The sequence below is a fragment of the Neomonachus schauinslandi genome, chromosome 7 (genome assembly GCF_002201575.2).
Source record: "Neomonachus schauinslandi chromosome 7, ASM220157v2, whole genome shotgun sequence".
Taxonomy (NCBI): domain Eukaryota; kingdom Metazoa; phylum Chordata; class Mammalia; order Carnivora; family Phocidae; genus Neomonachus; species Neomonachus schauinslandi.
In genome coordinates this window covers 92,151,739-92,174,848 of record NC_058409.1, presented here as the reverse complement: position 1 = coordinate 92,174,848, position 23,110 = coordinate 92,151,739, and the positions used below count along the sequence as shown (strand labels likewise).

Genomic DNA, 23,110 nt, shown 5'->3' with positions numbered 1-23,110 from the left:
GAAGGAAGGAAGGAAGGAAGGAAGGAAGGAAGGAAGGAAGGAAGGAAAGGAATGGAACTACAGAATGAGGATGTTCAAGTGCCTCTGAACTGCCTTCCTTCCAGAATGCCGGGACATTCTTCTTCCTGTCATCACCAAAGAACTGAAGGAGCTGCTGGAGCAAAAGGATGAGATGCAGCACCAGGTCCAGGAGAAGAAGTACTGTGTCGAACTACTCAACAGCATTTTGGAGGTCCTCAGCTGTCAGGATGCGGTGAGTCCTCATGATGATGCAGATGTCCTGGACTAAGACTAGCACTGAGCTGATTAAGCTCTAAAATATTGATGCTGATGAATAGCAGTCGAAGTCTAAAGATAAAAGTCAATGGCTTGCTCAGCGGGCCTACTTTTCCAGTGATTAACCCCCATGGCTGTGAAGGATGGCTTGGGGATTGGAGTTAAGCATGTAGCATTATGTCACCATATTTACTGTTGGACAGGATTTCTCAGGGTGTAGGTGTGGATGTATTGCAGACTTTTTAGATGACTTGTCCATTTACTGAAACCCTTGCTTACAGAGGCAGGAGGGAGGCTTTCCTATGCCTACACAGTCAAGAAAACCCTCTTAACTGTTTTTTTTAGCTGATTTACTTTGATTTTCTTTCTTTGGTTATCTCTTGCAATGGTGAAAATGCTTAAGGCTTTTTCTGGCTGAGCAGATTGCTCAGGCCTAGACTCTAGAGACAGGGTGAAGAGTGGGATGGTGGTAGGGAGGTGGCTATGGCAGTGAAGCCAATGTATATTTGGTGGACATCATTCAGAGATTAGGCAGGGATGGCACCAAAGAGAAAGTTTCAGGGGAATAAGTAGAGGGCTAAGGATTATTATTATTATTCCCATTTGAAAGATGAAAAACCTAAAATTCATAGACTTAACATTCAAGGCCAGACAGCAAATAAATGACAGGGTCAAAATTCAAACCCAGGTCAGTCAGACTCCAAAGTCTGCATAATCATGGGCATGAGAGATATAAGAGCATGGTCTTTTCCCTCTCATTTTCTTCCTATCCTCCCTCTTTTTCTTGGGGGAGATGGAGAATAATAACCAAAAGATTGGGGGGCGCCTGGGTGGTTCAGTTGGTTAAGCGACTGCCTTCGGCTCAGGTCATGATCCTGGAGTCCTGGGATCGAGTCCCGCATCGGGCTCCCTGCTCTGCAGGGAGTCTGCTTCTCCCTCTCCCACTCCCCCCTCTTGTGTTCTCTCTCTCTCATTTCTCTCTCTCAAATAAATAAATAAAAATCTTCTAAAAAAAATAACCAAAAGCTTGGGTAATCAAGATTCACCCTGTGATATTGTCATGATGATGGTGGTGTTTTCATAAGTGCATTCACCAACCAGCTGTTGAACTTGTTCCAGTCTTTGCTATTTGATCTTTTACAAAAAAAATTAAGGGAGAATTTGGTCTTACTCTCACTTGTAGTGTAGGAACATGAGAGTTGGCTCCTCGTTTCTCCAGAAACATCCTAAAGAATGTTGCCTCTTCCTGTTGAAAAGAGTTTACAGTATTTCTTACAGTTCAGTAATCCTCATATCCCTTTTCGTGGGGAAAAAAATCCTGGATTTGTTGGAATGTGCCAGTGGACCCTAATTTGAGGAACACACTTATAATGGGTTAACCATTTTCCTGGTTTGGGTAGAAGTTCATGGTTCATTTGTTAAGCAGCAGTGCTCAGGCTCTGCCCATCCCATGTGAGTGGTCTCCTAGAGTTCTGTTCTGATGGGTTGTTATCATTTTGCACACTGGGTAACATCAGACACTGGTGAGAAGAGCCTGCTGTCTCACATACCTTGGGTACTAGGGGCTTCAAAGCCGAGAAGTGAGTGGGAAGCTCTGAGCTCCCTTTGGAGGATTGTGGCATTTGGACTTGAGGTGTGTGGGAGGTGTGGTGTCACTCTTTACTGCCTCTGAGTGCATTGCTTTTATAATGACTTCTGACCGTGGGCCCTAGCCCACCTCTTTCCTATGGTGAGTAACTGTTTTTGCTGGATGAGTTATTAAATACTATTATTACCACTGAGTTTGGTATAAGATTCTGATGCTCTTGAAGAGCTTCATAGCCAACCTCTTCAGCTCATGAAGATGGAAATCTCTTTTCTTCTCAAAAGGTTTTTGTTCCACGAAGGAGACACATTCAGTAGCCATTATTACTTTGAACCCAACTGATAATCAGAAGTCCCAAAATATCTCATCTAAATCTTTATTGTTCTGGTATATAGTGGCTCTCCACTCTGGCTGTACATTTATATCACTGGAGGAGTTTTTTAAAGCAGCTGTGTCAAATCTCTAGCCCCCAGCTATTCTGATTTAATTGGTCTGGGATTGGTGGGGCATCACAATGACAACTTTACCAGGTGGTGATAATAGGCAACCGGGGAGGAGAACCCACAGCTCTAGTGCAGAAAGTCTTAAACTTAAGCATGGATCAGTATGACCCGGAGGAGCCATAAAAACAGGTTTCTGATCATTATGTTTGGAGGATGGGACCTGATCATTTATTTTTCTGAGTTCTCAGGTGATGTGGATGCTGCTGGGCCAAGGACTACACTTTAATAGCCATCACTCTAATGTGACCTAATTTTTTTTATCTTCAGTATTCACTGGAAATGGAAGACTGGTTGGACTCATCCTCAGTCCTTTACCATCTTAATTAAAGAGCCTTTTCCAGTCTACAAAACCCAGCATCTTCCAATATGGCATTTAATAAACCATAAAATGGCAAAATCTTTAAGCACATTCATTGGTACTCATAAATTCATTGTCATGCAGTAGTGGGGACATGGCCTGTGCAAATATCTGACTTTGAAAATCCAGACCATCAGGCATGTTATTTGGTTTCTATAGGCACCGACTTCTCAAAGTTGGAAATTTGGAGGAACAATAAAAAAAAAGCCTCCCAGGATAAATGTCCTGGATTTTTCTTCTGGTTGTTTGGATCTTCTCTGCTGATAACAGCATAGCCATTCCATTTTACTGTCACTTTGTTGGCACCATGGAAAAGCCTGTCTCCCCACCCAACTATAGATTGTATCTACCTGCAGGAACCATTGCTCACGGATAGAACCACATGTGGAAATCTAGAAATTATAGTGCACTATGCCAAGCTTTCTTTTGGGTGGCATTATGTGTTGGGGGATGGGAAAGGATGCTAGCCTTCAATCGATTGTCAATGTTTGGGTAATTACAGCCCAGCACAGCAGGCGTGGCATGAGGAAGCTCTGTTTCCTGTTATTACCTTATCCATTGTAAGCCTGGGTGGCATATGACTCAGGGGATGATGTCCGCCTTAGCCTGGGTGATGATATTTTTTTAATGATAGTGTTAAATTCTCTCCCCCAGCTTGCTTGAGTTGCACTTGGCATATGAAAGGGACAGGCTCAGGTGAAGGATGAAAGGCCAGACTTCTGCCTCTGTTAACTCCTTTCTCCCCCTTCCAGAGCAAGGTTAGTTGACAACTCCAGTTACTTTGAAAGGCTGTTTCACACTGGCTTCGTTCTGTGCCTTGCCGGCTGCTGAGTAACTCATACGATTTAATTCTGCGCCAAACCCAGAGGGAGTGTTTTTTTTTTTCTCCCAACTCTTAAAACAGGCTTTCCGTTTTTATGTTTCATCCCTCTAACAGAAAGAAGAGTCATCATTTTGTACCCTGCTTATCAATCATGAAGTATGTAAAGATGACTCCTAAGTCTGAACAGGAGATGGGGTTGGTTTTACCTGCCCAGAATCAGCTTTTTTATTTTATTTATTTATTTATTTTTAAGATTTTATTTATTTATTTGACAGAGAGAGATAGCGAGAGCAGGAACACAAGCAGGGAGAGTGGGAGAGGGAGAAACAGGCTTCCTGCCGGGCAGGGAGCCTGATGTGGGACTCTATCCCAGGACCCTGGGATCATGACCTGAGCTGAAGGCAGACGCTTAAGGACTGAGCCACCCAGGTGCCCCAGCTTTTTTATTTTTTTAACCCTTTAAGTCCATTGACTAAATCTGGGGGCTGGTTAACCAAGGCACACTATTAGTCATGGACAGTTTGGAATTTCTGGTGTTTTTATTTATCAGCTTAGATGCTGGTAGGGAAGGCTTTTGCTCATGCATTTTCTCTTGCCTGGAGTGTTCTCAATTCCCATTCTTTCTATTCACGTAAAATCCTAAATGCCTTTTAGGTTCAGCTCAGACAATACTTCCTTTCTAAAATCTTCTCAGTTCCATGCCCTCATCCTCTCACCTGCAAACCCCTACACAGAATCAAGGACTTCCTTCTCTGTGTCTTCATAACTATGTCTTTGGACTGATATTATAGCATTAATTTCTTGGTGTTGCACTTTCCTATGAGTGTCCCCTGCCAGGCTTTGAGCTCCAAAGCTCAGATAGCAAGCCCCTGCTCACTGGCTTTGCAGAACTCCCACTTTCAGCCTCGCCTCTTGCCAATTCCATCTTCGCTCTCCATCCTCCTGCTTCACTAAAATTCTTTCAGTAACCCTCTTCCCCAGCCCCTCTCTTGTGTCCTAGGAACAGCTTTTTCCTGCTCTGTCATGGCATCTGTGTTGTCATCCTCTGTGGACTTCTCTGCCTATGGGACCGGAAATGCTGTGCGGACAGAGACCAACTTTACAGCAGCTCGACCCTTCCCTGCCCACCTCCCTCACAATGCCTGGCTCACAAAGCTATCTGTTGTAGGAATGAATACATGAACGAATATGACTTGCTCAAATCAATGGTGGAACCTGATTTCTCCCTTGGGTCTTCTGCTCTGAATGCTAGGGGAGGGTATTCTCCTTTCTCTTTCTGCATTCCTTGGATGTCAGGTACAAGGGTTGAATGAATCACCTTCAGTTTATGACACATTACCATCATTGGTATGTGCAAGGCCCTCGCTTGTTTGGTTTTTGTTTGTTTTTGTGTGTGTATGTGTTTCTTACCTTTTATTTCCATCTCTTTTTCCCATTCTCCTGCCTCCCCTACCTGCAATGGGTGATTTGTCTAATGTGTTGAATATGCATGTATGATTTAACACATGTACATATACACACATGTACACATACTCATGCCCCTCCTGTAAAGAGGATCAGACATTGAAACAAAAGGAAAATAGCATCAGCAGCTCCATTAGGGTTCCGATGTGTGGGGAAAGGACAATGGTAGGCACCAGGAGCAGTCTAGAGGGTGTTCTTGGGCCAGCACTGCCCCTGACCTGCCATGTGGGAAAGAAGTCTGTAGGTAGGTGTCTTCTTCTGAAGAGCACCCCCTATGGCCACCCTAGTTCTGGGGTCTCTGATAATCCCAGGCGGTCTGCTTGATGCAGGGTTAAAGGGAGGCCGCTGCTGCCTCTCTGAATTACCATTTAATTCCCAGGAATCAATACCACCATGCAGAAGCAGCAGGGTTTTCTTCTAGCCTATATGTTCCCTCATATTTCAAACAAAAGGCATGGAGACAAGGCTTGCAAAAATTCTTTTATCTGTGGTGTGCTCCAGACAGAGAGCAGCTAATTAAGCCTCCAAATTAAAGCTGAAATAGATGAGACTCCTCTACTTCTGCTATGTCCGAAGCCATTCTCCTTTCACCCCTTGCTCTTCCTCTGCTTCCATGGTGTTAAATGTGCCCTGTCTAGGCCAATACGACAATGTTATGATGTCACGGATGGTGGCATATGATACACTTTCTTTCTCAGCACACTTTAGCCTACACAGTGTTCTCTCAGGCATCCCAATTGTTTGTTTCTGGCAACCACATGGGAAGGTAGGTTTTACTCTCCCCATTTTACCGGTGAGGAAGCCTAGCCTCAGAGAGAGGCCAGGGATACTCCTAATAAGGTCAGAGAGTCAGTAAAAGGCAGAGCCTGGAGGGAATCCCCCATCTCACTCTTAACTCAACAACCTCTCACACCCATATTGCCTTCTGCCTCTTCACGTGTACACTTTACCATTTAAGGGCACTTTCTCCGGCTTCATTTCCTTGGTAGAGGTAAGAGACAGGTTTTGGAGTCAGGCTACATTCATGTGTCCAACCCACAAATACTTCTAGAGCTGCTATCACGTGCAATACTCTCTATGCTGGGGCCACAGTGATGAGCAGAGCTGCGGATACATCCTGCTCTGCTTTTTATTAGTGTGGGAACCTTGGGAATTCAGACACTCTTTCCGTAAAATGGGGATGCTCTTTCTCCGGGTGTATTGGGATTACAGTAAACAAGAACATCGGTGCAAACGCGCAGCACTGTACCTGGCATATAATCCATACTCAGTACATGTGACTTTTTTCATGCCTCTCTGTTCCCCTTCCCTCCTATGCTCCTTCCAATTGTTCCAGGCCTATAATTCTTTTAAGAACAGTAAAGGGCTAAGTGGCCCCCTGGGAGAATGGCAAATAGGTACTGAGGTGGGGAGAACTCTGTACCCCATTAGCACTGAAAATAACCCTTGAGGCAGGCCTGGTGGCAGCCAGATGCTTTGGAGCCCTCACAGGCTTCGCAGGAGGCTTGCCAAGAAGCCGCAGATGCTGCTGCTGGAGCAGAGCCGTTCCCTGCAGGGCATCTGGACCTCATACGGGTTCCTGAAGGGTCTGGCAAAATGTGTCATCCTGCCTTTTCAGGGGCTCCTTTGAGGAGTTCCAGAATTTTGCTCGTGATAACTACTGTATGGGGTGATGTGCTGGAGCTGGCTCACAACAGCTCATGAGAACCGAGGGTTAAATTTTTAGGAATCTTGTGAGTTATTTGTTAAATAACTGCCATTATTAAAAATTTATATAAATATCTATAATTAAACAAGCTATATTAAAATCAAACATAATAAATAGATACTCAAAACACGTCAGTTCCTAATTATCTTACTAAACTTTATTCTTATCTGTGTGCTTGAGGTTATTTACATCTGTTGTGTCTATGACGGAAGTACTATTGAACCCTCTTTTGCTGCTGTCTATCTCTTCCCGACTCTGTGTTCAGTGATGTCAATCATGAAGGGGGTCCTCGTACTACAGAATTGCCAAACGCTGTATACCCAGGCCTCTGTTTTTGTCTTCCTGGAGAGCCAGTTGATAAACGCGCATCAGCACACCACTGCCTGGGACTCAACAGAATTGCCAAGAACAATAAAAATCCCAAAGCACAGGGGAGCTGGTGGTGCACTTCTCTTCTCCCCAGCAGCCCTGGAACTGCTGTCTACAAGTTCTCATGGTCAAAGAGAGGATGCTCCAGGGATGCAGTGATTTTAAGACAAACTAAACACTCAACCTAGAGCAGAGATATAGAAATATGTTCCATTTCCCATGGCAGTTCTTATCAACTGGTAATGATTTCTTCCCAGGTAGTACTGAGTGTTTACATAGGTCAGTGAGAAAGAGCCCTGGTTCCTGCATCGGTGAGGGGTGGGGATGAGGAGTCAGGTGCCATAGGCTTGCTGTACCTCAACTGAGTGTCTCACCTCACAGCCATGGGAAAGGCACATTTGACAGGAGACTGTTATCTTTCACCTCAATAGGTTTTGGTCTTTGGGCCTTAAATAGGGTTTAGAGATAATTAACGTTCATTTTTGATTAGGCAAACACCACAGTCATCATTGTCACAAGGAAGAACCATCAACAGGGACTAAAAGTGATGGGCAAAAGTGTTGCAAAACAGGGTATTTGCATGATCTCAAAGTATTTCCCGAAGTATCCACTTTTTAATGGCACAAGGAAGGATAGTGACTTTACAGTAGAGGAACATGAGCGTCACCCCCTTCACCAAGTGATGAAAGGAGCATCACCAGAAAAGATACATACCAGCATCATCTGCCTCCTGATAAGATGCACTGAAAAAGACACCACCACTTATGTGGGGAGTCTTGCCAAAAATGCACAGCCTCGATCTAATAATGAGAACGCTGCAACAAGCCCCAACTGAGGGATGTTCTAAGCAATAGCAGACTAGTACTCTTCAGAAGGTTGGGCCTCCAAAGACAAAGCACTTCCACAGATTGGAGGGGACTTAAGAAACATGACAACTAAATTCAATGTGGGATCCTGAATTGGCCCATGAACTGAAAAATGGACATTAGCAGGAATACTGGTAAAATTAGAATAATGTCTGTAGTTTAGTTAATAGGACTGTACCGAAGTGAATTTTCTGGTTCAATAATTGTGCTCTGGTCACGTTGACATTAAGATTTTAACATTAAGGGAAGATGGATGAAGGATATATAGGAAATTTCTGTATTATTTTTGCAACTTGTCCATAAAGCTAACACTATTGCCAAATAAATAAAAAAATAAAAGCTTATCTTTGAAGTATTTAAGGAGTGATTGCTCACTTACAAAGAATGCATTTTGAGGATGAGCAGTTCCCCAAAGCATACCTATTCCAATGTTAAGGGATGCTGATAGAAAAGGGGTTTTCTCTGCTTTATCGGAGACAATAATAAAATCTGCAGGCAAATGACTGGCCTTACCAGAGGATTCCACCCTATTAACTGCCTAAGCCTGTCAGGAGGCAAATGTAACCTCCCACCGAATGAGCAGTTGACTAAACCCATGTTAGCATGCAGGAACCCAGGACTAGCCTGGGGACTGGGAATGTGGAAGAGCATAAAAGCCTGCCGTGGTCTCAAGGACCTTGGAGGCTATAGCATCTCACTTGGGCTATTTGACAGCCCTGTCCATGCAGTAATTCCTAGGCCAACATGTGGGGCTTGAATGTCACTTGATCTTTAGTTGGCAGGTGTGGAAAGTGAGTGGTTTGGCATAACTTAACAGATGGTCCCTGTGTCATTTATTCTCAGAGAATCCACCTGGAAAATTAGAAGACAGCTTTTGTTGATGGTTGACTAGAACTCTCTCCAATAAAATTAATAATCCAACACATTCTGTTCCATCACTACCAACTAGAAATATTTCTTGAGATGTTCTTCAATATTCCTTTATCTGCCGTGACCAAAGTTTAAAGGAGTTTGCCTACAGCCAAATCCATGATGGCTTCTCCTCATTTGCTCTGTCTGTCCTGTCCCTCACCCATATGGACTGCCTCTCAGGGCCAGGACAAGGGAGAAACAAATGAGGCACTGTCTGGATGGCAGCAAAGTGTAAGAGGGCACCAAAAATTCAGTAATCAAGAAAAATAATATATCAATGCAATATTTTTTAAAAATTCAACATTTTGATATTTTGTTCACCATGGATTTTTTTGAGTTAACTTTTCTTTTTTTAAAAATATGGCATTAAATTTGATTTGTCTCTATTTTTGAGTTTTTTGATGCCCCTTAAATTTTGCCCCTTGGGCAAGTGCCCCCATCGCCTTACTCTCTCATCCAGTCTTGGCTCCTTGTAATGCCTTTCATTGATACCAAATGCCTGCAATAACAAAGCTGGGCTCTGACCCATGAATGAGCAAGTGTGACAGCTTGCAGGAGTGGAGAAGTTATCTTTTTGCTCATCATGAAAGACTGTGGAGGGGCTCTGGAAGATTTCTGTCTGCAGGGAACATTTGCATAAAAGCACAAGTTGAAAGGAACAGCCATTTACACTAAACCTTCACTGGGCCAGCCACTTGCTTTCCAGAAAGCATTTCTTGCATAATGTCTGAATTAAATCTCCCCTTCACAGTTGGGAGGCATGAGTTAAAAGCCCGCTTGGCAGCAGAAAAATATAGCTATGTTTGGTCCAGGTTACAGTTACTGAGGGAACCATAACTTTGATTTATTCAGGTGTAAATGTAAATCCTTACGTGAAAATGTGTTAAGCAAGGAAGAAAGTGTTCTGTGTTTGAAGATGCTTTTGATCCACAGCTCTGTGTATAGAGCCCCAACTGTCATATACAATCTGGGGGCAGCAGCTAGTGACTGAACAAGGAAAGTTTTCAGAAAACAATCGAGGAGTTCTAGGATGGACATTTTCTCAGAGAGATTTCAGGCAACATTCATCTTAGAGATAAACGCAGTTGATTTAGCAGCCCAGATTAGAAAATAAAATGTTTAATTTCAGCACAGTTTCTCCAAGCAACGCAACATGCTAAAGTTATCTTTGGCTCTCCATCTATTACCTTTTCTTCTACCTGGAATCCAAACTCAACTTAGCTTTTCTCTCCAATCACATTTCCTACTATTTTCAGCCAGCATTATGCATTCTGGTAAGACCGGGCTCTGGGTCTTCCTCCAGGCCTTCATGTTCTTTCTTCTTTGTCCTTTACCTGTTTCCTCTATCTGGAATGAACTCTTTTTCTTCCTTTTGCTTGTCTAGTTGTCCAGTTGGTGGTTCTCAGCCTGAATCTAGTCCACAGATATATTTTATTTGGCTTGCCAAATTATTTAATAAAAGCCACAGACCCACCACTTCCTGTTGTGCTTCTAGATGACTGGCTTCTCATGTTTATGTTATCTGCCTCACCCTACGAGCATCTGAATTGTGGACTTCTGAGAGCCAAACCTTGCCTTTCCTAATAGACCCAACCCAATTTCCTCTTCCATTAAGAAGTCATCACAGATTCTTTTTGCCCTGTCTTAGTCACTTTCTCTGCTGCATTTTGACAACTTTTGGCTTTACTGTAGAACTTAGCACTTAATTATGTGCAGTTTTACACTTGTTCTTATCATGTTATGCTTGTCTGGTTTATGTTGAAAGAGGACTCGTACTTTTTTTTGTTATTTCTCTCTTTAACAAATGCATTGTCTTTCTATTTTACAGCTCACTAAACATTAACTGAGCACCCACTTTGTCAGGCACCATTCTAGGCACTGGGGATGTCAAAGTGATTAAGACAAAATGTGCTTTCATTCAGAACTACCTCTAAGACCTTATTCTCCAATTCTCCCCAACATTGGCCTCAATGGTCTATTCATTATTTCACAGCCCACCTTATTTTATGCCTTTCTCCACGATGAACACTCCTCCCACTGCCATGATGAATTCCCCCCAAATATCCAAATTATAGCTGTCTTTTGAAGCTGGGGTCAGCTTCACTGATCTCTGATCCACCTAGCCATTCCACGGTCATATGTCCACCCAGTCTCTTAAAATTTTTAAATAGCCTACCATTTACTGGAATTACTCCTATATGGATATCTGATAACTGGTTTACAGACTCTCCAAGGATAGGGTTGATCCAGTCTTATATTTCTTCTATATTTCTACACTTTTTGGGCACAGTGCTGAATTCCAAGCAGATACTCAATAATTAATCTTTGTGGTTTGATTGATCCTCCCATCTCAATTGCTCTACATTCTAGAAATATATGCTGATGCTAATTTTATTTTTTATACTCAGCAGAAGCTAATGAGAAAGGTAAACCTGCTGCTGTTGCATTAAAGCATCATATAAAAAGCAGGTACCAGCCTTTGAGTATGGTTGTGCCCCCAACTTTGAGCTTTGTTGTGCTCCTGAATTAGTTTAGAATTCAGCACACATTTTCCCACAGAAATAATGCAGAAGAATAATGGTGGTCAGATTCCCAAGCCAGTATGTTTAAGCACGTTTAACCTATGGGATAATTGAATTCTGAGCAGAGTAGAGGCTCACATTTACATGTTCTTATTGTGTGCATATTTTACAAACACTGTAAGTACTTTACCATACCTGACACTCACTGCATTTTGCTTCCCTTTAAGTGGTCTGTTTTCTCATCTAGACAATAAGGCTCATGGGTGCAAGGACTGCCTCTGCTTGTTCGCTGCCGTATCCTAACACAACACCTGGCACAGATAGGGCAGTCAAAAAGATCTGTTGATTTTCATTGAGTTAAACTCTAGTTGAAAGATGATGGGGACATACAGATGTGGATTCAGACTCCCAAATTCACCACTAGCTAGCTGTGTGCTCTTGGGGAAGTTACATAACCTCTCTCAGCATTAGTTTACCTCTCCCTAATATTTTGTTAGTCGTGACTACCATGCTGATACCTAGTATGTGTTTCTTTTTTTTTTTTTTTCATTTTGCTACAGTGTAATCCCTCTGAAAAAGTTTTGATTAATTAATGATGTCTGCTTTTTGTGCTGTATTGGTTGAGGCAGTGGTGATGGGAAAGGTGATATTTGGTATCAAAGCCTTTCAACAGCTTTTGAGAAAATAGGCGTTCTATTTCCAGCCCTAGTTCTGACATTCTGTGATCTGAGGCAGGTCACTCAAATATATCTGTGAAAGAGTGGTGATAGATTTCAGTGATTTTCAAGCTTTTCCACCTAAGTATCTCTAACTTCAGGTGAGTGAATATAAACTCTCATTGTTCTGGGGGTGGAACCCAAAGGTAGAATGTACTTGAATTCAATCTTGTATTTTATCTTAATTATTCATGTGTACTTTATATTCTAATTCATGATAGATCCATGTTTTAAAGATGTTACTGTTACCTGTGAGTCACACATTCATGAATGCCTTTTTTTTTTTTTTTTTAAGATTTTACTTATTTATTTGACAGAGAGAGACACAGCGAGAGAGGGAACACAAGCAGGGGGAGTGGGAGAGGGAGAAGCAGGCTTCCCGCTGAGCAGGTAGCCCGATGCGGGGCTCGATCCCAGGACCCTGGGATCATGACCTGAGCTGAAGGCAGACGCTTAGCGACTGAGCCACCCAGGTGCCCCCATGAATGCCTGTTTTAAGCCAAACACTGTCAGGCACCTTAAATACAGAAGTTAATTTTTAACATAATTCTGTGAGTAAGCTGTTATCATGTATATGTTACTAATGAGCAAACTGAGGCTTACAGAAGTTGAAATAAATAGATTTAGGCTACCTAACAAGTTAATGGCAGAGCCAGAATTCAATCTGTCTAAATCTAGACCTTTTCCCTATATCACCTTAAAGGGTAAGTAAAAACAGAGCCTTCCCTTTGGCCAAAAAATATGATAATAAAAATGTTTATGTCATGTTAACTGGAAAAAGCAGAACACAAATTGTCTGCATGCTGCATACAGATTTTGCATGCACAAGGACTTGAACGCATCATAGAATAATAAGTTAGATATGTTGCAGGGCTGGACTTACGAGTATATTATGTCATTTTTGTTTCTGATAATGTTTGTGAAATAGTGAATTTTTAAAATTAAAGGTATAATGTGAGGGAATAAAAGAGGTAGTTGATTTTGTTAGACATTATAATTTATCCTATATATTTTTGTGAGGGATTGGAAATGTAAAAATGAAGGCAAGGCTGGTATTGTTTATGTCTTCCTCTGGCTTGGCAAGTGTCACTGTGGCTGTGGGTAGGTTATAAAGGGCAGATATGCCTCAAAGAAACTCATGGAGAGGCACTAGAAATCTGATAAGCAGGCTCTGAAAGCAACCTCTGTGAAAAGTGGAGTTTTTTTTTTTTTTTCCTGTGAAAAGAGCCTGTCTTTAGGGAGCAGAGGGAATGCTTTCATATCTTGGGGTAAGGAATGAAAAATTCAGGGAAGGTTGGAGAGGAATAGTTACCATTTTCCAAAATACCCCCAGAATACTAATTATTTATCTACTTGAAACTTACTCTGGAAGACAAGTTACAACACCACATCCTCTTGGTTATAGGGTAAAAAGTGAAAGAAGAAAAGAGAGAGTACATGTAAGAAAAAGAAAGAAAATCACTAGTATCTTTACTTTTTGAGAATAGATAACTTAGAACATCTATTATTTTGCATTATTATCTGAATTGATAAGATATAAAATAAATCTAGGCAGTATAATTCACCCATTTTTTTTATCCTTCCATCCGTCTATTCAACCATCCATCCATCCATTGACACATTCATTTCACATATTTATACATGTGCTTTGTGCTTCCACTGTGTCAAGTGAATGCTACACTTTGGAAACTCAAAATTGAAAGATGTGGCACCTTTGGGGCACCTGGGTGGCTCAGTTGGTTAAGCGACTGCCTTCGGCTCAGGTCATGATCCTGGAGTCCCTGGATCGAGTCCCGCATCGGGCTCCCTGCTTGGCAGGGAGTCTGCTTCTCCCTCTGACCCTCCTGACCCTCCCCCATCTCATGTGCTCTCTCTCTCAAATAAATAAATAAAATCTTTAAAAAAAAAAAAAAAGAAAGATGTGGCACCTTAGTTCCAGGAAATATTGAATAGGTTTTGTCGGAACTCAAAAAGTACAGCAACCAATCCTACTTAATCCTAGGTGGAGGTTTAAAGAGGTTGAATGGGAAAGGCTTCCCAAAGGTGATGATTGAGCTGGTTTTTTTTTTTTTTGACCGTGGAGTAGGAGATTGACAGGTGACCAGGGAGAGAAGAGCATCTTAAACATAGGCAAAAACCCATCTGGTTACTCTCTATGGGAGGGGTGAACTGGCTACAGATGATTAGAATGCCTGGGTTAGTGCCTGGAAGAAAAAAAAACCTCACCAGACTCAAAGGACTGAACTTCCTCAAGGAATGGCCCACAGTCCAAGGCTAAGATGTGGTGAACTCTGTTTCATGAAGACATTATAATAATGGGACTATCATAATCAGAATTCTAGGGAGCAGGTAGGAATCCAAGACTCAATGTGCGAGGGTGAGACTTGACACAGGCCAAGGGGAAAGGGGTTGGAAGAATATTAAGGGTTCATTATGTGTTAATAGGCTATGCTTTTTTAAAAAAATATTTTATTTATTTATTTGACAGAGAGAGAGAGATAGTGAGAGCAGGAACACAAGCAGGGGGAGTGGGAGAGGGAGAAGCAGGCTTCCCGCTGAGCAGGGAGCCCAATGCAGGGCTCGATCCCAGGACCCTGGAATCATGACCTCAGCTGAAGGCAGATGCTTAACGACTGAGGCACTCAGGTGCCCCAATAGGCTATACTATTATTAGAGAAATCACTCTTGTTATAAAGCCATACTTATTATAGCAAAGAGCATATCAGGTGTATATTTTTCCTGCTAGTTCTGACAGCACCTCCCTCAGGACATCTTCCCAGATTCCCCTAGATTGGGTTATTTGTCTTTTTTCTGAGTTTAGTCAGCACTTTGTGTTAGCACTTTCTGTTATGGTCCATTCTTCACTGAGTGTTTCTTCCCTGCCAATTGACTATTACTTCTTAAAAGCAGGACAGAGCATGGCATCTAGTGAGTCAGTGGTACTCAGTTCTGGCTGTATATCAGAATTACATGGAGAGCTTTTAAAAAACAGCAATGCCTGACCTTAGCCCTGGAGATTTAGAGTTAGTCTGGGGTAGAACCTAGGCATGAAAATATTTATATATTTAGAAAATCCCCAGGTTATTCTAGAAATGCAGCGATGGTTACGAACTACTAAAGTAGATGCTCAAGGAATATTTCTGGAGGTTTGAATGATAATGAATGCCACCCTGGCTATCTCATTTTTGTAGGATGGAAGTTTAGGGTGGAGCAGCAACTCAATGTTTAGGCAGCTTCCCAAGGTTCTAAATTCATTCCAGACCTAAGAACACCGTGAGCAGAATATTACTCTAGATACTACATGCGTATTGGAAAGAAACTCTTAATGTACTTCTAGGAATAAACAAATGGATCTGGTTCAAGATGAGTTGGTTATACTAACCACTTAGGCTGGGCTGTCACTGGCTAAGAATATAAAGGGGCTGAACATTCAGAAGAAAGGCTTTCCTGTTTGCAGCTGGTCAAGGAAAGATCAGAGCTATGGATTATAAGTGGTGGCCCTGAGTATATTATGGAGACTGGGAAATGAAGTGGCCATCTTCTTTTCACCTAGAAAAACCACAAGAAACCATAGATCAAATTGGAAAATTTATAATAAATCAGAAAATAAACTAGTTCTTCCTCTTCCAAATTTATTGTGAGTATATAGGTTGGTCACAGAGAGATAGTGGGAAAAGATGGAACACACAGCCTAACTTTCTAAAATGAGTTGGGTGGGGATGATAGTAAATATAGTGAAATAAGTTACACATGCTTTATGAATATTTAAAGCAGAGGCACACACTGCGGTAAGTCAGAGGAGCTAGAGAGACACAGAGAGAGATATATAGAGGGAGAATGTGTATGTGTGTGAGAGAGAGAGGGAGAGATTGAGACTTCATACTTCTCAAGAGGGGGAGAACTGCCCTAGTTCTAGAAGGCAGTGATTTTATCAGCACTGTGGAGAGATGCACATTCTCTATTGCTTGTTCTGAGATGAGATTCTGGGGAGGGTTTTAATTATATCTAATCTGAGCTGAAAAAACAGCATTAATGTCTGTGTAACTGCACACGTAGATCAGAGGATTCACATTCATTCCTCAGATTTATTGCTCTTTTCTGGTCAGCTCTCTTATATTTTAGATTGGCCTACTTTCTCCATAATTTCCCAGCAAAGAAAAAGAGGTTGGAGGGTAAGATTTTAAAGCCTCATGTTGATGGTAATTTTTCTAAAGTTTCTGGTGTGATCAATTCCTAAGCACACTTGTCAGTGAGAGTGGGCTCTGAGCTCTGGCTGAGGCATAGGATAGTGGGGTATTTCATGAGATCTGTCTCTGAACTTTGTTTTGTGCCTACCTGAATTGGGAGGGGTTCATGGGGAGAAATTCCATTTTATATTAAAAAAAGAGGACAATAGAATTTAGATATAGGGAGATCCTACTGAGGAAACTAGATCAATCATTACTGAATGAGCTTTCTGATGTCTACGTTCTTTCTCTGGAGGATGGCTGAGTGATTAAGGGTATTTTCACTGTAGGAAGGAGGGTAGAAGATTGTGTATATTTTTTGATTCCTCTTTTCTCCTTAGTCATTTGTGTGGGGTCAAGCTGTGTTGCCAGTACAGTTGAGGAAGTCCATGCCCAGAAACTTCCAGATTCTCCATTCTGATTCCATCCCCTTATCTAAGAATCTCTCCTTACCTCTCTACAAGTTACCTGACACTTCATATTGGTTTTTCTAATTAATTAATTAAATGAAATTGATGTGGTGATTATTTATTGTATGTCAGGTATTTGCTCTAGACATTGAATCTAAGTAATAACATAGATTTAATCCCTTTCCTCAAGGAATTCAGGGATGATGCACAATCTATTATTCAACAGTGAAACGGGGTCAGATAGAAGTGGATATGTTATGACCCTTAACTCAGACAGGTTTACACTAATGTTTTAATGCTTTCAATCAGGGCTATATTTGAACAGGAGAGAATTAGATTTAAGTCAAAGAGTGACATTCTATCCATGGAATTTCAAATATCAATAAACTGTTGGAGATGTATTTGAGAAATCATTTGGTGTGGGCGAGAATCATGTTGATCTCTACAGGCAACTTCTCTGCCTGTGGCTGAAGCTATCCTGGCATTAGGGATGAAGTGTAGTCATAAAGCAAAGACATAAAGCGAAAGGAAACAAAGGAAACAGAAGAGAAATGGTAGGCTGCCAACGAGGGGACAGAGAGGAGGGCAGTAATGGAGGGAGGGAGGAAGCTCATTGGGCAGCCCTCACATGGAGAGATGGAAGGCACATTTTGAATGACTTTCGGATTAAATAGTAGCAAAAGTTTTCACTACCAGGGAATTTTCACCCACCATTTCTTATTGGATGCATGGTTTAAAATACATGGTCTCCCAAACAAGAAGCATGTATTAAACATTAAATGATGTGTTTACTCATTTTATTTTATTTTATTTTTTATTTTTATAAAGATTTTGTTTATTTATTTGAGAGAGCAAGAATAAGAGAGAGAGAGAGAGCACATGAGAGGGGGGAGGGTCAGAGGGAGAAGCAGACTCCCTGCTGAGCAGGGAGCGCAAAGCGGGACTCAATCCCAGGACTCCAGGATCATGACCTGAGCCGAAGGCAGTCGCTCAACCTACTGACCCACCCAGGCACCCCATGTTTACTCATTTTAAAAAAAGTAATAATATATAAGCACCATTCTGAATTTCCTGACAGTAGAGTTAAATAGGGTGCTTATCTGGAGTTCATTTTGTTCTTATGCAAACAAAAAATCTTGACATTGTAATTAATAAGCCCATGTGGTAATACTGGAGATGTGTAAGTATATTGATTTTTTTTTGAAATATTACAAAAATGTTAATTTTTTAATTAATTTTTTTGAAATATTACAAAAAGTTCACAGACCTCCATTTCTACAATGGAAATCTTAAAGGAGCCCATTGCTGGGACCATTTGGACATATATCTTGTTTGTTACATTTAGATATTATAAACAATACAAAATTGCTAAAATACCTGTATACACAACATGTAAGCCTGGAGACAAGAAGCCATGCATTCTAATCCATCCCCATCACTTACAATTCTGTGATTTAGGACAAGTTACATAAACCTCTGAATTACCTCATTTATAACATAGGGATAACTAGTGTAGCAGGTTGATAAGATTATTCTGTGAACTAAATGAGATGGTGCATATAAAATACTATTATTATAGTAAACAGCATATATGAAGTGATCAATAAATATTGAATGGTAATGATAATTAGAATGGATCTTATTTTATATCTTAAGATGGGGTAATACTTGTCTCCAGTGTTTTCCCAAGACACACTGAAGTTATAAATACAAAGCACACAGTTCATTGCCTGGCATATATAGTGAGAATTCAACAATTCTTTGTGTTCAACAATTAGTTGTGTTCTTTATGCACTTCTCCTTGTACAATCTCATAGACTCCTCCTTTTTTGAATAACTAAACACAAAAGTAGAGCATCTCCGAGGTACATCTTCATAAGAGCCTCCAACCAGTCTCCATTCATCAGTGCTGAGATGTTAGACTTACAGACCTTGGAAGGCTTAATTTTTTTCTCTCTAGGCTGCAGGTTGAAGGTTCCAGTGCATTTTAATAAAAGTCCCCACAAAGCAACTTACAGGATCTGAATAAAAGCAGCATTTCTCTCTAAGCACAATGAGATTTTTTGTTGTTGGAGGTGATGATTTTTAGTGTCGTCTTTTTTTCCCCCCCTGGTTGCTTTAAGTAGATTTTTTCCCCTACCTTCTAGGAAATGGAAGTTACAAGCATTTGATAAATGGAATAAAACATTTCATAGTTGAGCCTTTTAAAAAGTGTTAACCCATGTTACTTTGTAGAGCTCTTTTGTCAGCTTAGTAACACTGACAACATCACTCCAGCTTATGAGCATCAGGATTTCATGGCAGCCCCAGCATGGGGTGGGAGCTTTCAGGGAGGGGAAGGGCCCTCCGGCCTCAACAGAGGGCTGCCTGCAACACACTGTGGTCCCTGCTGTGTATCCACTCAGCCCCTATGAGTACGATTCCTTGGGTGTATAGACTGACTTTAATTCTTTTCTAATTCGGAAATAGTTCTACCTTCTTTATTATCATACACAATTATTATAAAAATTTCTAACAAACCACAGTAAGTAAAATTATCCCTTTAACCTCACATTTCTCCTTCTTACCTCTGCTTGGGAGTACCATTATTAATGGTTTGCCATACATTTTTACAGACTTTTGGGACATAGAAAAGGATTTTTTCAAAAACATAAATGGGCTTATGCATGGTGCTCCGTAGTCTCTTTTTACTGAGTGTATTAAAGGTATCTTTCCGGATCAAGGCATATCTACCCTCTCCTACTCCATTGTATGGATAAGCTGTCATTTATATATATTAGTATCCCAGATTTGAGGACATTTATCTTGCTTGCTGCATTTGGATATTAAAAACAATACAATATGCCATAAGCAGCTGTGCACACAAATGTTTGCCTTATTGTTTACTTTAGACAAATTTGCAGAATGTTTTATCATCTACAAAGTGCTGCTGCATCTATTCATTTCTGTGATCCTAAAAGATGGAGTCAGGGGCAGTTATAAGCCTGGACTCTAAAGCACCATCACCTCTTAGTAACACCACCATGCTTCAGAAAGAGCCCCGAATTAGACAAAACTGAGCTTGGGTTCAGGCATAGGCACTTAGGAATGGATAATGCCTGGGCAAGTTACTAAACCTCTCTGATCCTCATATTTCATCTGGGACCTCATTGGTGTTAAAAAAAAAAGTAAAATTATAGATGTCACATCTATATGCACAGTTTCTGGCATATGATATGGCCTCAAGATTGGTAATATCAGTGTCAGATGAGAACACACATCTTTTCCTTTTTATTCTTTCTGCCACCAACTCAAGCTCTCCTCTTCTTGAGAAGGCTGATTTATGGTGCAGAGACACTTATGACCACATGAAGGCATTGCTTAAGTCCTACCTGGGAAATGGGGGACACCCAATGGGTAGAAGAGGCAGAGATGGTGGGGAGCGACAAAGCCCCATGCTGGACTTTACTGAACCCCAACTTCCACTTCTCTGAGTTCCTGGCTGCCTCTGTCACTTGCTTCACACAATGAGGTGTTGCACAGTTAGAATCAAGTCTTTCAAGCATGGAGACTATTTCAAACAAGAGGAAAGAAGACGGTGCTAAACCTAGAACTCATGAGAAAATCACATTGCCTCAAGAGGCTATAGAAAGAGGTGACTCTGCTTTAGATGGTACTGTTACTAGGATATTTTCTTTCTAGGTAAATGTTAGTGGTGCCTTTGAGATAAGAAAGAAGTTTAAAAGACCTCTTACATAGAAACACAGAGCAGAGAAAAATAGTAGTAGCCATAGATTGTAGTTGTTTCCATGGTCAGAAAATGCATTATTTCTTTTTGGTTAAAAAAAAAGGTCTTTGGATTTAACTCTGTAGTTATGACCTTGAGATCTTTATCTTAGTACTAAAAAGATCTAAGGACAAAACAGGTGGAGGAGCTGAGATTGTCCTTGGCATGAACATAAGGAGCAAGACTGCTTGTGTGCTGGAGTGGAGAAAACAGTTGGCCAGGCATTGCTCAGGAGAATTGGTTTTTCATTCTTGCTCTGATGACTACTTGTCACTGGTCACATGACTCCCCCCCCCCCTTCTTAACGCTAAAGTTTTCCTTTCTGTAAAACTAGGGGTTGCACTAGAACTCTTTTCAAAACCAAATCACATTTTTGTTGTTGTTGTTATTTAACATTATCACAAGAACTTGTAATATTTGGAATGAAATCAGCTCACTTATAAACATTTAAACATGAAAATTTGGTGTAGAATCCCCTATAAAAATGATACATTAAATACAGTCACGTAGTTGGCTCCCTCTTGAAAACCTACTGAAATGAAAGTAAAGGGAGTTTTCTAAAGGAAGGTAGATACCATATGGTAAAGGCATAAATGACTTAGCAGACCCAGGAAAGGCAATTCATAAGCCGGCAGTGGGGAAAGCTGAGAACTCATCCAATCTAAAGCAAGGATTCCCCCCAAGTTTCAGGAACGGGTAGTACCATGTGACCCTGGAGGTGGGAAGAACAAGAGAAGCTTTAACAAGGGGAACCAGTTGCAAGTGTGTTTAAGAAGCAGCCTGACTCCTTGCAGCGGGGTTGCTGGAGGTTTATTCTATAAAGATAAAACAGAGGGCTGGACTAGGAAACACTTGGCAAAATCGAAGTCAATGATGACATACTCAAAACAAGTTATCAATCAAAGTATGCATCCTGGAAGCAGAAGCCTTTGGCACTTTCGTCCCACTCAGCTCCTGGGTTGCTGCAGTTGGGGCTTAACCCTTCAGACAAGAGAGCAGAGAATACTTGTTTGTGGAATCTAAGCAGCACAAGAAGAAAGACTCGTATATATGGGTATTTGAGGCCCTCCAAATAATGGTCCCAACCAGATCACCCTACAGTGAAGCTCACAGACCACAAGTTCTACTCACATGCTCAGAGTTGGCAACCAGCCTTTGAGTGACCCAGACTGAAATATGAACATACCATCACCCATTCCAGAGCACAAGGAAAAACTTGAACTCTTAAAAGAGAGTGCAAAACAAGCAAACAGAAGAGAAGCAACTTGGAGGAAAGAGCGACTTTGTGAGGCAAAGCAAACTTAAAAATGGAGAGAATTTTGAAAAATAAAAGAAGCAGTCATGAATCAGAGAAAATATAGTATAAAGAAATTTAAAGAACTAAAAAGATTTTCTGATTTTTTTTCCCCCAAATTGCTTTTTTTTTTTTCCTTTTAGGGACTGAAAAGTTGTACAAGAGATGGGAACTTGTCATGGTTTACAAAATACTTTAAACACTGAATATTGGTCAGGCCAGAATTGTGGTCTGACTGTATGGGAGAAAGAAACATGGGAAGGATGCTGGTGCCCGATGGGGCTGGCAGAGGAAAGAGAGTGAAGCCGTGTTGTTTACGGTGCGGGGATAAAAGCAGAAAGAGAAAAAAATAGTTTAAAAAAGGTGTCATGCAGGCATATTATTGGCAACATGGTTATAAATACCCAAATAATAACTACCTCAGCTGAAAGAAGTGAAGAGTTTCCTCTGGCAAGGGGAACAGGAGGGATTGCTGTTTTGTTGTGGTTATTTTGCTTTATTAGTGAACCTTGGAAGATGTTTTTAAACTTTGTAGATTTGTAACTTTGATAAAAAGAAGCAAAAATTTGTATCACCATCTGTTAAGTGGTCAGTATCACTTGTATAAATGTGGAATTCTCCAATGGTTAAAACGTACCTTATGGGATTAGATAGTGAGCACATGTCGGAAGTTTTTACTGAATACATAGGAAACAAGCTGAACAAGGAGAGCACTGGTTCAAAAGGATTTAGGATTCTTGATATTTTGGTGGGAGAAGAGATGCTTATATACAATTTTCCTTAGATATAAAACAAAATTTCTACAGATCAATAGAACTATATAGCCTTTAGCAAGCCAGCAAATAATGTAACAAAATAAAATAAAAAAACCCCTTTGTCATTTTTCTACAAGTTAACCTCTAACTTGACAGGGCTATAACATTTCTGGTTTCTAATAAGCTGTGGATGATTAATCAAGCAAAGTTACATTTCTGGAGAGAGCAAGAGGACCACCCCCTCTCCTTCCCCAGCCAAGTTGGGCTGATCACAAAGGCTCTATTAAAAAATCACGTATCCTGATTTTGCTTTATTTCCACGTTTTTGATCTTTTTCCTAAACACTTGTCATAAATATAACTTTAGAAGCAAAACAATGTTATCAAGTTCTAACTAGATGCTGTTGTGCACTGTTTGCTCTAACCTGAGGATTTCTCTGTTTTAAAAAAGAGCTTTGCATGAAATAGAGATGTTAGCACCAAGGGGAGATTTTTCTACTTGATATCAAAACAAGGGTTGAAAGCAAAATGAAAAAAGAGGACACCTTTTGCATAATT

The 23,110-nt window shown here is 40.9% G+C and overlaps 1 protein-coding gene across 1 annotated transcript in view; it reads left to right on the top strand.

Moving 5' to 3' along the window:
• DOCK2 (dedicator of cytokinesis 2) overlaps nt 1–23,110 on the top strand; it is a 412,121-nt gene that overhangs the window by 154,635 nt on the left and 234,376 nt on the right. Inside the window, exon 26 of the mRNA XM_021698161.2 lies at nt 105–253. Within this exon, the coding sequence (XP_021553836.1) occupies nt 105–253 (149 nt within the window). The remainder of the gene's footprint in view (nt 1–104; nt 254–23,110) is intronic.